The sequence below is a fragment of the Grus americana genome, chromosome 10 (assembly GCF_028858705.1).
Source record: "Grus americana isolate bGruAme1 chromosome 10, bGruAme1.mat, whole genome shotgun sequence".
Taxonomy (NCBI): domain Eukaryota; kingdom Metazoa; phylum Chordata; class Aves; order Gruiformes; family Gruidae; genus Grus; species Grus americana.
Window position 1 is genome coordinate 20,516,202 of NC_072861.1, and position 17,328 is coordinate 20,533,529.

A 17,328-nucleotide genomic window follows, 5' to 3' on the forward strand; every position below is an offset into this window, starting at 1 on the left:
GTGGGCTAATTATTCACATGAGTGATTTCCAATAGCAGCGCAGTGAATTGGGCAAGCATTTACTCAGGATACACTGTGAATGGTTATAAACATATGATCCAAATTACTTTTGATCTCTAACATGAATGATCTTATCTGGTTCTTTTTTAAGTCTGTCCAACTTATGACATTCCAAATTTCCTCATTCTATCCTGAAATAATTATAAAAAACCTACTAATCACATTCTTTGGAGGAAAAAAAAAAAGCCAAGGAGAAAAGGCACAAATAAATAAGTCGAAGCTCTGCAAATCTTAATATATTTGTAGCTTTCCTCTGTGGAGCCAACCTCTGCCTGTCCCATAAGATTCCTGCTGCAGAAGCAATCCATCTTTCAGTGCCAAAGTGAGGAAAAAAGGAATCAGCATTACTAGATCTGCATAAAACATTCACATGAAACTTTGAGATCCCTCTGGTCTGCCTAGTTTTGCTGCAGCTAGACACCTGGGATGCATCAGTTTCACACTAATGTTCTGGTGGAGGACCAAAGGAAAGAAGAGGTTTGGTTTGGAGGACAAATACCTCTACCCTTCCACCAAAGGAGGAAAAGCAAAAGGAAATCCAAATGGTTTTATATTAACTCTATCTCCAGCAAAAGGAGATAATTAGAATTATCCAAACGCTGTTCTAGAAAAGCTAGATAGAAGTATTTTCCTTCTAGATTGGACTACAGCCACACATTCCTAACAGAGAAAATATTTCCCAATTTTTCACCTGCCATATTATCTGTACTAGATCTTTCTAGCAAACCACCAACTAATAATAATGTTATAAAAACATAAGAACATTGATCTAAAGATATCTTATTTTTCAAAAAATTTTAACATTAATGAGGATTAACATTAGCATAAAATTCCATTTGTGTTTCTTACCTTTCACTAAAGAATCGGATAATCAGTAATACCAAAGCATATGGTATTGTTGCGTATAATTGATGTGGTTTTGGAAAGACAAGTCCATCACGGTCTACAAAATGTGCCCATGTGCAATTGATAGGCATCCAGATATTCTCCCACCAGAACCAGCTGTTGAGCGTCTTTAATATGTGCGCCATGCTAAGCAAATAAAGAGATAATTAAAAATTATTCTCGATGTATTAAATAGAAAATACACGAAATAAAACATATTAAACCTTGTTGTATAGAACAGTGGTTCCCAGTTAGCAGGACATTTCCTAAAGATAAGGTACAAGCAAATAGTGCATGAGTCTTGGGTCCCACAAGAACAAGCTGGAGAGGTAATCTGCTGTCTCATTTCAGTCATTCACACTAGACTGCATAATAACTGCTCAAACCTTTTGCAACAATCATTTATAATCTATCACTCCAATACACAAAAGATACTAAAGAGAACTGATCTTCCCCAGGCTGCCTTTGTAAATTAAATATAAGTGGGTGGAAGAGTGGAAAAGAAGTGAGAAAGTCCAGGGGGTGACTCAGTTCCGTAATAATTAAGACATTTTGCTGTTGAATTACTGCTGCTTAGTATGCTAACGGCAATATACACCTTGATCATGATTTTGCAAACATCTGTGCACAGGACCAAGTACAAAAATTACAGTGCACAGCAAACTTTTGGGGAGATTTGCAGGAAATGCTATGATTTAACTGTGACCAAACCCTAGATTAGAACAAAATGTCCAAAATCAGTTCTTGAAGGAAGGAGGAAAAGAAAAAAAAGGAAAAAAAAAAAAATCACTTAAACCCACTTAAACCGAAAGATTTCATTCTTGCAAAAATCTCATTTTTAACCTTTGCATTCTACATTATACATTTAGGAATTTCTGCTATCCCTCATTTAGTTGTAAGGACTTTACAGTACAAACATGTTATATATCCTATGAAAATATTCTAAAATTGAATGAAAATAGAAGTTACTATAATGTTTTCTATAAGGCTGAAAATAAATAATTTTTCTATAATTTCTAGGAGTAATAAATTTAAATAACTTTTCCAGACTAAAATTTCCTGTAAACCAGAAAAAAATATGAGGAAATAATTGATTTCACTGAACCACAGTTTCGATGGGGAAACGGTTGAGCTGGGAGAATTTCAACTAAGTCTCCTCGTAGCGTTAGATGTCCCATCAGACTATCTCACAGCGATATATGTATATAGGATCAAGTGCTAAGATCAAATCAAGACAAAGACAGACAGTAGTTCAGGCTGTTTCATGTTCCTCCATATTCAAGCAGGGGCCACATGACTTTAGTTTTACTTGCAGCCAGACAGAGCTTCCCCCCCGTGCTGGATTTGGACATCATGCTTAGTGCACGCACGTCAGCTTTCAAGATTCAAGCACGGCTGGCTTTGAAGCCCACTTTAATTAAACAGCTAAACGAACAATCACTGCAACCCACACATAGGGCTGTTTCCACTAAGCTGAGGCCTTGCTGCAGGTTTGGGAAACGGTGTCTTGTATTCATCAAGCAGAGCTGGGTTAACAGACACTGTGAGTCAATTTACTGGCCAAGCACAGTAGTCAGTATTGAAATATTAATAACCCAGCCATTTAATCTTTTTAAATGCCGAAAGGGGACAGTAAAAACCCACTGAATGAGTTGTGTGTGTGTATAAGCAAATGCAAAAATAAAGGAGGGAGAAATCATGATTGTTCCTGCACTGAGATTTTATATGGCCAGTTTCAGCCTAGAGCACTTTTTTTACTGCTGAATTACAAACTCCTGGAAGTAGGGATTTATAGTGGGGCTGCTAACAGACCCTTAACTGCAGCTAGCAGGCGCCATGATAATGAAGCAGGGCTTTGAAACGTGACATTTTAGGTCAGACAGAAAAGCTTGCAGACAAACTGCCCTAGAAGACCAGGGGAGAGACTCATTACACAGTTCTGCTTCCTAATGTATCTGTATTTTTAAACTAGACTGTGCATTGCAAACTATCACAAACTGTAACTGGAATGAAAATAGGCCATTCTATTATAACACAGCGGAAAGAGGACTAACGGTTGGATTACGGTGAGATGGGTTATGACTGAATACGCACCCAGAACACTTAAACCCTAGAAAAACCCAACAGTGCCTATTTTCTTACTGGATTCTTGGAATGTCACTAATTTACGTTTTCCTTCCACACATGGATGCCTTACTGTACGACTACCTTTTCAGGTCTTGAAGTGGTTAATACATCTTTATTCAATGAAGCTCATAAGCACATGCTTAACCTTTCAGGGAATTCTGGGATTTGGGGTCTGATCCAGAGTGCACAGATTTCAGAAGAAATCCTTCCCACAGACACCAGACTCACTCATAGAAAGGTTGGTTCTCTGATATTTCTTCCATAATCCCCTGTATTTGTACCAGGTCTTGCCTTGCACACAGGGGATTAGACCATCTCTGATGAACATTGTCCAAATAATTAGAATACTGTTGATGAAATTCCACAGGTCTGCAGCCTATTCTTGTTTTATTATCCATAAATTGGATGTTCACCCAACATCCAACCTATATTTTCACTGTAGCAAATCAGGCCATTCACTGGGCAATCTTGGAGATGTCCATCTTCATAATAGCAGCTGTTTAAGTAGTTGGGCTGTTTTCCTGTCTCCCTTCAGCTTCAATTTTCATCATGAGGTTCCTGGAGCACCCAGAAGGTGAGGAAGTCCTTCCAAACACACTTGGGCAGCAGTGACCTGAGCATTTTACAGTTTCTCTTTCTGCCCTCTTTGCTCTTAAATGGCTGACAGCTGTGGCAGTAGCATTTTTATCCCTCCTTAAATCATGGAGATCCTGAAACACAGAGGAACTCCATAAATACTATTTTGTCACATACATCATATACAAGCAAGGTTCTCTTCTCCTGTACTACAAGCTGTGGCCCTTTCAGCTTGCTGAGAAGTATCTCATGAAACCCACACATCCTCTGTTATGTTTTTCTGTATGAAACAGAAGCTGATACCTGACAGGAGTCTCCATCTCAGGAATCACGAAAGCAAACCAGGAATAACTCAGTGCTAGCTGTATTTATCATCTTCTCCACAAACACACGCTTGCTACTTCCTAGAAACCTTGACTAAAATTAGTATTGGAACTCAATTACATTTTTAAAGATGAAGCCATTTATTATCCCTCCACCAAAAAGGTTCTTTCAATGCTCCCACAGCATCACCGATACAAACAATCCAGCTCTATGGTTTACCCACTGCATCTACAGCAACCACTGTCCCAAATGCTAATCCTCATTATCAGCTTTCTCCGCATTATGACTTGATCACTTCATTGTAAATGATTTACTTTGAATCCTTTTAACCCTAAACAATAGCTGTGTAAATCATGAAAGAAGAGGCCAGAGGATGGAGAAAAGGAGACAGGTAGAAAACACACAGGTAATTCCTCTCTGGCAAGCTTTGTCTGTTAGAAAAACCATCTCTCCTTCTTCCGATTACCAGCTGCCTGGCACAACTGTGGCAGAATGACTTCTCAGAACCCGTAATCCCACATCTGTGTCAATTCACCAGGCAGAGATTGAATGGCAAGAGCAAGCAAACTCTGCTTTCAGACCACATCAGGTTAAAGGCACATTGCCATTGCATAGGAGAGAAAATTTGCCTGTTATTGTTTGCATGCTACTTTTTCTGCAAAAAAACGTTTTGCCCCCACAGGGTCTGTAGCTCTGGCATATTACATGTAGACCAACCTCAAACACTTACATGTATTTTAAATGATGTTGTCTATACTGTTTAGTCTTGATTTTAATCCAAAGATTTCTGGCAGCTTGTTGAATCCTAAGAGGTTAGGAAGGCCAGCAACCCTTTGGCCATATGATCCTACACTGAGAACACCTCTTCTAAGTGCCCATACTGTGAGTGGAAAAGGGAAGGCATCACCACAGCTCCTCTTGTGGAAGGGACTAATAAATATGTAGACATCTTTCAGCTGTCCCTTCTGCCACACAGGGGCTGTGAGGAGTGATGGTAAGGTAGACAGGCATTTCCTCATATAGTGCCCGGAATCTGGGTGGGAAACGGGACAACCGATGTCTTATCACTTGGCCGAGCGGAGTGTGTTTTGCAACAGGCTCATTTTATGCTGCCGAGAAATTTTTGCCTCCAAGAAGTGCTATGACCGCAGTCCTTGAGACCCAGGTTCTTTTCCCTAGTACATCAGCGTAAATCTAGAGGACACTTACTTTTGTCAGGAGCTCGTTACCACACAAAGACATACGTTCCAGTCTAACCACAAGTGGTGGCAACCAGTTCCAGTGCTGGGATGATGCTGTAGATGCTGGATTTCAAAGGCAGCTGATCTTTTTAGTTTGCAAAAACTGTCACAAGTTGTTATTTTCCCCTTGCACATGCTGCTTCCAAAGAACGGGCAGCGGATACAAAGGCTCAGCTTGTCCTGATTTGGGACCAGCTCTAACAAGAAACTTGAAAGCCTACCCAGTCTGAACCTCCTATTCCTCAGAGTGCTGAGCTCAGAACATATTTTTTTCTCCCCTTACTGCTCATAACAGCACCAAGCAAGATGTGTCAACTGAGAAATAACAACAGCCGAGTGATCCATATTCTGCCCAACCTATGGTGAAAAAACCCTGCTTCTTCCCACATTCCTATCCATACACCAGAACCACCAATATGATTTTCATTAGTAAAACTAGAATCCTTGCCCTTGCTCTAGAAGGACCTAAAAGTCAGTCTAACAATAAAATAAAGATATTTTAGAAAACTGGCAATTTCCCCTGCATCTTGGAAATTAAATACACCAAATAAATCTAATCACCTCCTTGCTAAGGAAGGATCTCCTCTGTAGCCTAATCTAGTTTTAAATGGCCTAGTGCAAAACAGGAAAATCAGGAATGATTACTTCAGAAACTACATCCTTTATAATTAAAGGAAAGCCTACACAGTAGGGAAGTACCAATGTGAAGTTTCTTTCAAAGCTCTGTTCCCTGGATCCTTGATATATTCCATTAAAAAAAAACCTCGTATTTTTAATGCCGTTAAGCAAAAAGGGCAAATTTTGGTTTCACAAAAGCTACACGGCTACATTTTGAAAAACAAATTCAGGAACTGCTTTGAAGTGGAATTTCTGGCTGCTGCAGTCTGGGGAATGAATAAAAAGAAACAGAACCAAAGCTTTGTGTTCTCCGCACAAAAGCTCTTGGTTGCAAAAACCTGCATTTCTAAAATCAGAACTAAGAGAAGGCGATATCCAGGTTTGAAGGACGTGTTAGGATTTCCTATACTTATTTACTGAATAAATTAGAAAACCCAATGGATCACTAATACAAACATAGAAGTGAAAGAAGTCTTAATTTCTCTAAGCATTTTATTAGACTGTCTACTCAGTGTGACTCCAGAGGTGTAACAGGGAAAAAATGAAATCAGTAAAAAGAATAACGTAATTCTCCTATTTCTCTCCTCATTTGGTAGAACTAGTAAAGCTGGTGCAGTGACTGTTGGGAAGAATCACGTCTCTCAGATATCAAAAGAGATAGCAAGGCTGTTCCAGGCTGTCAATCACCAACATTAGACCAAAGCGGTTTAAAAGAATAAAGATCAGATCCACCATATCACAGGTTTTGGTTTTGCTTAAGACTAAACAATACATGCAATAGTTAACACACAAGTTTCAGCAACAGATTTGTGTTCTGCTAAAAATAGATAGCACTTTGTAGAATCCCAACTGCGATCACCACCATGAAACGGGTGAAAAAATATAGGATCTACACTTTGTTGCTAACAGTTATGCAACCTCTTCCCTACTGAGGATACCAGAAGCACTACTTAAGATACACCTTAAAAAAAAAAATCTTAATACTGCAGAAAAGTGAGTTTTAATAAAATCCAAAAAACCCCATATGTACAAACCCTAGCTTGTTAATGGTTTAGTATTCATCCAAGTGTTGACAGCTGATATTGTGCCATACAGTCTTTCAAATGTACAACAGCTGCTTTACACATCTTCTGGACACACTTGCAACTTGCAAGTTTGAGAAATCACAGGATGTGACACCAGATTAGTTTCTCCACTGATCATTTTTTATGCTAAAAAGTTATTAGTCCCAAAGGCAGTAAAAGCAACCTGGACCTCCACTGTTTTCTTCCACACAAAACCATTCATTCAGGCATCAGTTGTTAGTGGTAGGTATTTGCCAGTTGGAGACAGACGTGGCTTGCTCCTGCTTCTTGGCACTGCTTTTTGCATTTGATCGAGCAGTGTTTCACGCCTAATTGGCATAAAGAGTTTGAACTACGGTTTGTGGAGGAAATAACTGAATGAAGGATATTGGATTGATGCTACCATCTCTTTCCATCTTGTCTGTCCAAATGTGACAACAGGAGTCCAGTAAAATTCCACACAAGCCAAGCCACAGCGTGAATGACATCTTACCAAGCCTACACATACAACCAGTGGCAGCACAGAAGAAAAGAGCTGTTGGACTTAAGAAGTTCCTGTGATGAAACACTGAAATACTGCATACATATAAAACAGCTGAATTAAGATTGCTATGAGACTTTTAACTTCAAATTTACTCCCTAGCTTGTACAAATCTCAACTGTAAACTTTTTAAGTGCCTAGTTATAGGGCAATTAGACTATTTTACTTCTTTTACTATTCCTTGTAACTTGGTTACTATATTGTAGCAGGCTAAAATGGCACTTTGAATAAATCTCAATTAAGGTGGCAAGTGAGTTTCATATTTTTCCCTGTCCTCTGGGAGAAAAAATAGAACCAGACCTGATTGAAATAATTCATTTTCCAGGTGAAGGTTACCATGCTCTCTCTACTTAAAGGTAAATCATTTTTGAGTCGCTAAAATGGTTTTAGCTGATTGCAGGCAGCTGACGAAGGTGAAATACAGTTCTCACACTGTACAGATACAGTGCAAACTGTCTACTTTTAAGCTTTAAAAATCCATAACATTGATCGAGTTGGGTAAAGAGCTATGAATTAACTTAAATACCTGCAATAATTCTGAAGTAAAAAAATAGTTCTTTGGAAAAAAAAAAGCAAGCCCTATCCAAACTACAGGTTCTTAATAGACGCTTAATTCATAAAAAAATTCAAACAGAGCTAAAGGGCTAACACCAGTTGGTTCAAGAGCTTGTTAGTAACACTTGTCAGAATGTATGGAAAACTTTTTAAGTATGACACTTTTCTTCAAATTGTTTCTATCAGGGAAAGATGCAAAAATGATTAATTTTTGTAGCTTACCAAAATTTTATTTGAAATAAAAATCTGAAATCTAACTTAAAATTGTAAGTTATATAATGGAGATTTTACCAGAGTTGTGAGCCTTCTCAGTCACTTATTTAAGATAAGGGTTAAGGGCAGAGAAGAACAGAGAGGCATACGGGATAAGCACATTATTAGAAATACAACAGTAGTACAAAACATGTGAAGACAGCAGAACAGTAGGAACTAGAGAGAGGACCTGAGGGTGCAGACGCAAAGGTTGTTGGCTTCTCTACCTGCACAAGGGATGACTCAAGGTTTTAAGTTAGCCCTTGGGAGGTTGGGAAAGGGACAGGGCCAGTGCCATTTGCGCTCTGGAAAACTGTCCGATTTTTAGCTTCCTGCAACAGGGTCTTCAGCGATCATGGACACATAGTGGCTCAAGCTTGGACATTGACTTTATGATGTCTACACCAGCCTGAACCAGCAATTAAACCAAGTCTGTTGTGCTCCGCTGTTCTCAGTTCTGTTGGTTGTCCCCTCCTTTGCAGTTTAACCTGTCCAAATATCCTCCACCCACAAAGCCAATGAGAGGTGGAGCCAGAACATAACTGGTATTTCATTATTTCAGCCACTGTTTGGCATCCTTTTCATGTCCTAACAAATGCAAGGGAGAGATCTTCAGCTCAATCTGTACCAGCATAGCCTCTTCATCAACAGTGGTACTCCAGCTAAAGATTTGACCCAAGCTAGGAAGTTAGCTAAAAATAGGAATGCATTACAAAAAGTAAGAAGAAAAAAAAAAATGAACAGGGTTCCTCCATCTGTATGTTATAGCATTACTATGACAGAACTATTTCTGGCAGCTTGTTTAAATGTGTTATTTATAGCACTAGCTTCTTCAGATCTTCAACAGGTAAGTCTTATTAAAAAAAAAAACCCTCTGTTAAACTGAATTTCTTACCGAACATGTTTTTCTTAGCATTTTAGAGAACAAAATTAGAACTAGCTTTTTCAAGCAACTTAAATTCAAGGGGTTTGTTGTTTTTTTTTTAAATGCAATCCCATTTACATCATTAGCTAACACTATTTTTCCCTGTTAATAAATTTTCCTCCCTTCCAGTTCAGAAAGAAGTGGTCTTACAAGTGCTTAATAGAATAAATGATACAAGAAGTAGAAAAACAAAACTAATACTATAACCTGTACTACTTTTCTCTAAAATAAAAAGCAGTTCTCATAGGTTGGAATGCTTAGTGGAAACATATAAGATCTCATTAACACCTATTCCACTCTTTATCCAAAGACTATTGTAAGAGTTACTCTAATTTTCCCTTATAAAACAGACAATGCTAGAGACCAGCAACTGATGTAGGGAGAGAGTAGGAAAAAAAGGAAAAAAACCCCAGAAAAATGGAAAGAAAAATAAAATCCTACCTTTATGATGTTGCAGTCAAACAGAACATAAGCACCTTAGCAGGGAAGAGGCATTACGCTCACTACTTTGACAAAGGTAAACACGCCCTATCTACAGAACCCTTTCAAATTCTTCAGAGACCCACCCAGCAAAGCTGCGCTTCAAGATTTCTGACTGAAGGCAATCCTGATGTCATATGTATCTACTCAGTGAAACTCAGGAGTAGTAATGCTGAGTGCCTTCCCTTGTGCTTGTTTCAACATAGTAGATGAAGAAACGTTTGAAATCACATGGTATTTTGTTACACGATGAGAACTCGTCTCAGCTTATATCGTTCTATACATGGCAGGGGAGGATGCTGCGCCTGCTGATTGTACAGAAGAGGAAGCCCCAAATGCACCACTTCATCTAAAATGCATATAAAAATGTCAGTGTGAAATCTGGGATTTCAAATAAAGTTAGAGAAAGGTTTCTGCTCCATTGACCAGCCTCAGGAATACTTCCAGCCTCAACCAACCGAACATTTTACACAAAAGTGTTCCAGTTCCTCAGAAGATAGAAGTGGAATTTTTGAAATTCCTAAAGCAGAGGGAAACATACACTGGGTGTATGTTTGGTTAGAGATGCCATACAAACATGTGTTTAATTATTTTTTTTTAAAATTCCACGACTAAGGAATAAGCCTGAAAGTCATACCTCACCAGCTCTCCCCAGTTTCAAATAATAAGTAACAGCATTCAGAAATGTTGGCATTACTTAGCATTCTTAATGTTCACAAGGAAGGAGAGAACCTCACTGACAAGCCAGGAGCAGGGAACCTCTTATTAGCCCTTTCTTCCTGCCTGCCGTCAGCAAACAGCAACCCATGAAGTAGGAACAGGCATGTCAAAGTTAAACCAAAGTTTCACCTCACCCAGCATACTGTCTCTGAAGGCAGCTAATAGCAGGTGACTAAGGAAGAGTACAAGAATGGAATAAACACAAAATAGTAACTGATGATACCCCCAGCCTTCAGTAGTTTGGAACTCTCAGACTTCCTAAACCACAGATTGTGTCTATGTAAATAACACTGGAGAGGTTTCCTCCCCCTGACCTTAATTTCCACAACTCCTTTTGAGTATACTGAAACTTCGATAATCCAGAAGACTGCAATAAAAGAAGACGTGACCCAGGCAATATTTGCATCCTGTCCATTTGTTTCCCTTCAGAGAAGAGTTTGGGTTTGTTCATATAGTTTTGGTTGGTGGGGTGGGTTTTTTTTTTTTTGAGGTATTATATTTTGCAACTATTGCAAGCCTTCAGTCCTTCCATAAAACTGGGAGCAGTATTCAATAAACTGATGAGCCAGATAAGTGTTAAACATGAAGGATTATTTCAGAAAGGTAGCATTATGGTTTTGCTGTTGCTTTAAATTATCTCCATACTTTCCCACATCTGAACCACTAGCATGAACCAAGCAGAACACTTAGGGACACTTTGTCAATTAGGAAAGCCTAGAGCAAGCTGATTCATATATCACTTGGGTAATACTGTGCCAGTAATGTAATAGGTAATTGGCAGAAACACCTCTTTCTTATGCCTCAATCCATGATTTCTTCACTGTTACACTAAATTACAAAAAACATGTTTGTTTGACTGGAGCAAATGTGGGGCTGCTACATATAATAAACTGACAAAAAGTATTTTTATGTACTTTTTGAGGAGCATTTGTTAGGTAGCACTCACCACCTACGTAGGACTATTACAAGATTAAAGATATTGCATGGTAAATAATAAGCTAACCATAACCTCTTGATCAAAGCTGCCCACTGACCTTTCAATTATCACTGCACTTTCATAGTACTTATCCTTCAGGTACCTTACATTTGAGTGTTGCAAAAAAGAAAACCAACCAACCAAAAAAAGCCATCACAGTCTGTATGTCTGAGAAAAAAAAAAGTGTTACTACTCCTTACTTGCAGCATAACACCTACTCAATCATACAACAATTAAATATAATTAGATAATGGAGGCATGTAATTGACCCAAATAATTATTTCACATATCACTGGAAATTATGTATAAGTTTTCAGTGAAAAAATATTAGAACAAGAAAAATTCACAAAATTCACTTCTTTCTGTTCCAGCCAGTTAAATACATAAATTATAGTGAATCCGCACAATGGATGTGAGCTTTTACCTGAGCTTCTAAGCAGTTACGTAAGAAAGATTATAGCATTAGTTAACTTTCTCACTAGAGAAAACCCTCTTGGCAAATCTTTGAGACTGTATCAAGTCTTAAACTTCTAGAATCAGAGCTGTTGTGTATGATGGCATCTGCAGGGGGAAGAAGAAAAAAAACCCAAAACCTAAGGGCATCTTTTGTTTTCCTTTATACAAAAACCTTAAAATTCATCTGGGGAACCCACAGATAAATGTTCTAAATGTATTGCCTATTAGTACCTAGTCATTTTTGCTAACTGATTATCTCAATGACAGAGTTAATCAAATGTCAGTCCTATATATACACAGAAAAAGTAGGAGTCAATTTGATCTAATAATAATAGTTTGGACCCTGAATTCTCTTTTCACCACCAGTGAAACACACCTTCTTGCCATCTGGTATTCCTTCATGATCAAGGTAAAAAAACTTGATATTCCTATACTTTCTGCTCTTCAAGAATCAACAAATATCTGAAAATGAATCAGTCACATGTTCAAGGACATCAATATCATAACTCATAATCTTGCAATCTGTAGATTAAAAGCTAAGCTCGTCTTCACATGAATTCTTATCTTCTCCTAATCTACCAATCTTTCCCTACATAAAAGGGATGAAGACGACCATTTACAATCTCTTGAAAAGCTTTCTCCTCAAGACCTTTCTTACTAAGAAGTATGACCTGATTCATAATCCATACAGGGTTTTAAGTAAGGAGAGGTTCATTTCTAATTAATTAATAATGCCATCTGTCATAACTGAAGATTAGATACCTGATTTTGAGCAGAGCAAGCATTAAGGTAATAAATACTTTTTGTACATGAATGCCATTGCAGGACTAAATCAGGAATACACACAATGTGACAACATAGGCTGAAATCTTCAAAATGCTTAAATCCTTTTAAATAATTTCAGAATTTAGTTCCTGTGAATTTTAATAAGAATTAGAAAACTCAATACTTTGAGAATCTGGGCCTTAATATCAAGAAGAAAGATGACAATTGGATAAAAAGGGGATGTCAGTAGTAACACTGGAAGGATAAAGACAGTGGAGAGAAGTGAAGAAACACTAACAGACTCTACTGCTGACCCAAGCCACCATCATTTCACTAAAATGCAGAGAACAGGATTGTTAATAGGCTTCAAATATGCCTTAGAATCACAGAATACCAGGTTGGAAGGGACCTCAAGGATCATCTCATCCAATCTTTCTTGGCAAAAGCTCTGTCTAGACAAAGGCACAGCCTAGACAAGATGGCCTAGCACTCTATTCAGCCAAATTTTCAAAGTGTCCAATGTTGGGGAATCCACCATTTCCCTGGGGAGATTATTTCAATGGCTGATTGTTCTTATCTTAAAAAATTTTCCTCCATTGTCCAATCGGAATCTCCTCAGGAGTAACTTGCACCCATTACCCCTCATCTTTTCCATGTGACTCCTTTTAAAAAGGGGATCTCCTTTTTCTTTGTAGCCACCCTTTAAGTACTGGAACATGGTGATGAGGTCTCCCCTAAGCTTTCTTAAGCTGAGCAAACCCAGTTCTCTCAGCCTTTCCTCATATGGCAGGCTTCCTGCTCCTTTTCTGGACCTTCTCTAGTCTGTCCACATCTCTTTTATATAGCAGGGACCAAAATTCAACACAGTATTCTAGGTGTGACCTGAAAAGTGCTGAGTAAAGTGGGATAATGACTTTTTATCTACTGGTGATGCTGTTGTTGATGCAGCCCAGCATCCTGTTGGCTCTCTTCGCCACTGCAGCACACTGTTCACTCATATTGAGCTTGTTGTTCACCATGACCCCCAGAGCTGCTCTCCAGCCAGGTGGATCCCAGCTTGTGCTGCACTCCTGGATTATGTCTTCCCAGGTGCAAGATCTTACGCCTGTCCTTGCTGAACTTCCTAAGGTTCTTGTTAGCCCACTCTTCCAGCCTCTCTAGGTCTTCCTGCAGGGTGGTTATCCCTTCCAAAGTGTCTACTTCCCCACTCGGTGTGGTATCATCCACAAACTTCATCAGGGTGCACTTGATCCCATCATCCAGATTACTTATGAAGATAAGCTTAGGAAAAAGACTTCAGGAAAAGACATTGACATTACCTGGGGACTGCTTTCCAACAAATTTCTCTGTACACTTAACAATTGACGGATATAAATACCACAATTATGCTATCTCTTTCAAGTTGTTAGAAACTCTTTGCTGTATTTCATTTAAATACCGAACATACAGTGTATCAATAAGCCTCCAGGACAGCAATTAAGAATGCTTTTATATCCAGAGGCACAGAGATGTATGTGTGATTTAGTAAATAATTCATCTGGTTACAGTTTGGTCAGCATTTTTTAAATGCAAAATCCTCGTCTGTTTTGTCTTTAAAAATATCCTTGGTGAGAAGATTTTTTTCCTTCCCCTTGATTTAGCATCACCTTGTCTATACTTGTCAAATTCACCTTTCTAATAACCAGAAACACTAGTGCAATTCAAATATATAAAACTGCATATCTATATAAGGTACTTTCACTACGTTCTAATACATTCTAAAAGGTAGATTTAGCAAGAAGAGTAACTTCTGTTGCTCACATTCATAGTAAGCAGTGTGTTAAAACTTTCATGTTACTCAAAATCTTAGCTAGAAGAACTGTATCTAAGGATTGACTTCTGTAGTTCACCCTTTCCACTCCAAATACAGCACTGTTAATTCACTCAAATAATACTCCCGTGTGCTCTTAGTGGCTTAAGATGCAGGACACTAATATACAAAATCTTCTGGCTGAAACACTAGAGATTTAACAATTAGTCCAACCAATTCATTCAGAAAGTTTTTTTAATTCATTTCCAACAGTCCAAATAACATAGGATTAAAAAAAAAGATGCCTTGCTGATCCTTGGAGCTGGAAGCACTGGTTTAACAACCATATGAAAATAAACCTCAACAATTTGTAACACTTGCATATAAGACAACACTACAAATGTTGTTTGATTACATTACTAGAAGACTCTTAGAGCATCAATCTTTATCCATCCACAGAGAACACAAGAGCAAAACATGAGCATTTGGTTGGTGGAACTGAAAGGCAATCCCTTTAATGCTTCACAGCCAGCAATTCCCCCTTCTGCATCAACTCATAACTGAAAATTACAGAAAACACTGGCATCATACTGGTCAACGTTTTTAGCTTAAGAATAGAAACACTCTTTTAAAGGGACCAATATTCTGCTGAAGATGACCAAGTACTAGATTCTCCCTTGAGGAGATAAATAATTAAAAAAAAAAATCAGTTCGGTTTTACATCTGATGCATAATGGATCTTCACCTGATTCTGACAGCAGCTGTACTGGTGTCAGCAGAAAGAGAACACCATCTTATACATGATTTTCTTGAAGAATATAAATACTATCAAGGAAGTCAAGTACTGGAGCTAAGTTTCCAGAAGGCATCAATTTCTGTTTCAGTTAAATCCCTACATGTAATAGCTACAAAGGTCTGTAGTAACAAAGTTACCCTAAGAGCTGACAAACTCTGAAAGATTACATTTGAAGATAAAGCTAACAAGCAAAGAATGAATATTGTGAATGTAGGGATAAGCACACAAGATTTTGTCATTTGACAACAAACCTTTTTTTACTTAATCAGTACATGTTGTTGCACAAAATAGGTTTCAAAGTCTTATCCATTGTTTTTTATGAAGCTATTACTTCCTTCACAACACCTATGGACATTTGGAAGCTCTTTGAAGCTCCACAGAAAATCTTTCAGGTTTCAACTCTCTAGCACCAAGATAAGATGGAGCAGATCCTTAGACAACTACGATTAGCAGCTACACCTCCTGACACAGTTCCAGAGTATGTAGGTACAAACCTTCCCTACAACCTTTTAATGAAACCAACATTCAGCAGTGCAATTACTTTTGAGGTTGCGTGTGCTACTTTTTCAAACATTTCACAATTTTTTCAAATCTTCCCCCTGAAAGGACACTGCTGACTGAGAAAACTCATGTTTTGTAGCACAGGTAAGTAGGAGCCAGAAATAACTAAGGATATATTGTAATTCTCAATGTAAGCTTTTTACCACAAAATATATTGTTGTACTCCTTCCTTCCTTGCTGTATGTAACCAGCAGCAAGCCAGCCTGTCCATTAAAGAGTGTCCTGACAGTTACCAGCAATAAACTAATTTGCACAGTATTTAAGACAATGACTTGGAAAAGCCTAAATCCCCAATATGTTTCTCAACCAAGTCCAGGCCCATGCCTGCTGTCGAGCTAGTGATAGTAAAAGCCTGCCTGTCACCCATTCTGATACATACAAGTGGCTTGTCTAACAAAATTTCAGAGTGAACCAGGTAACCCAACAGAGTTGTACAAAACACAACAAGAATTTACAAATTCATTTGGACAACTTTTAAGGGAAAATACACAGAAGGAAAATTGTAATGACCACAGTATTTTCACTCCTACTGATGCTGAAAGGCTGTGACAAATACTTGATACCAACTTCAGACACCATCCCAAACTGACTTTGGAAGAGGTACAAACAATGCTTATCCTGCAGTGAAAAACCAGGGAACAACCAAGGCTCCTTATTCTCAGCCTTACAAGAGCATCACAAGTATAGAAATTCTCAAGGTTGGTTTTTATTCTTGTATTACAGGATTAAAACTTGTATTACAAGTCTTAAAACTAGAATGGAAAGCAGTCATAAAAATACTGGAGGAAATCCAGTTTTAAGAACCACAAGCATGGAACCACCTGGATTCAGCTGTAATTGCAATCAAGCTCTACTAATATGCAAGTTCAAAAATATTCTTTTTAAAAAGCGCATCCTGTAAGCAAGTTCTAGTGCTAACTGCTTACCTCACTAAAGCATAATTTATTCTATTGATGTTGAAGGTAAACTCCTCAAAACAACTGCACAGACATAGATGGAGACTCTGGACATTTCAGGATAAGGCCTCAGATAGAAAACTGTCTCCAGACAGGTCACCTGATTTGTTCTGTGTCTTGCTTTGAAATAATACAAGAAAAGTTGTTAGATATCAATATTCAAAGGTAAGGCACACCAACCTCCTAGTAATAACCAACCTACTTCCTAAGTTCTAATTTAACATTGGTAATAGGTTCTGCAGCTGAGTTAATTTGCTCTAACAAACAAAATAACAGCTCTGCCTAAAATAATAGTAAATAGAGAGTAAAAACTAAAGAAAAAAAAAAATCAAACAAACCCCAACCATCCCACCTTATATACTCACCAATGGATTAAAACCCAAATTCTTTTGCAAGGTGTTTTCTTTGTGCTAGACTTTTTGAATCTAGCCACAGAACTACTAGCTACCTTCACTGCTCACACTCATTTTGTGTGCAATAAAAACAAAAGTTGATTCACACCAGTTTTACTCCAGCTCAGGTCCTACAGTTCATAAATGGTAAAATATCAACACATTAAGGTATCTAGTTGCCAGACACAAACCACATTTACCCATTTTTACCACTAAAACATTCTGAGAATTAAAACAATGGCTTTCTGAGAAATGAAACATGTGGGAAT

General features: G+C 38.1%; 2 protein-coding genes across 7 annotated transcripts in view; both read right to left on the reverse strand.

Moving 5' to 3' along the window:
- Positions 1-17,328, reverse strand: part of CERS3 (ceramide synthase 3) — a 56,234-nt gene that overhangs the window by 31,052 nt on the left and 7,854 nt on the right. For all 5 annotated transcript variants that reach the window (XM_054836724.1, XM_054836725.1, XM_054836723.1 and 2 more), the window contains exon 2: positions 910-1,092. In XM_054836724.1, the coding sequence (XP_054692699.1) occupies positions 910-1,091 (182 nt within the window). In that variant the 5' untranslated portion in view covers position 1,092. The remainder of the gene's footprint in view (positions 1-909; positions 1,093-17,328) is intronic.
- Positions 1,978-17,328, reverse strand: part of LINS1 (lines homolog 1) — a 30,053-nt gene continuing 14,702 nt past the window's right edge. The window contains exon 8 of one of the 2 annotated variants that reach the window (XM_054836720.1): positions 1,978-3,782. In XM_054836720.1, coding sequence (XP_054692695.1) covers positions 3,573-3,782 — 210 coding nt within the window. In that variant the 3' untranslated portion in view covers positions 1,978-3,572. Of the gene's footprint in view, positions 3,783-16,653; positions 16,788-17,328 lie in introns of those variants that run through there. The other variant, XM_054836719.1, reaches the window with a different exon arrangement.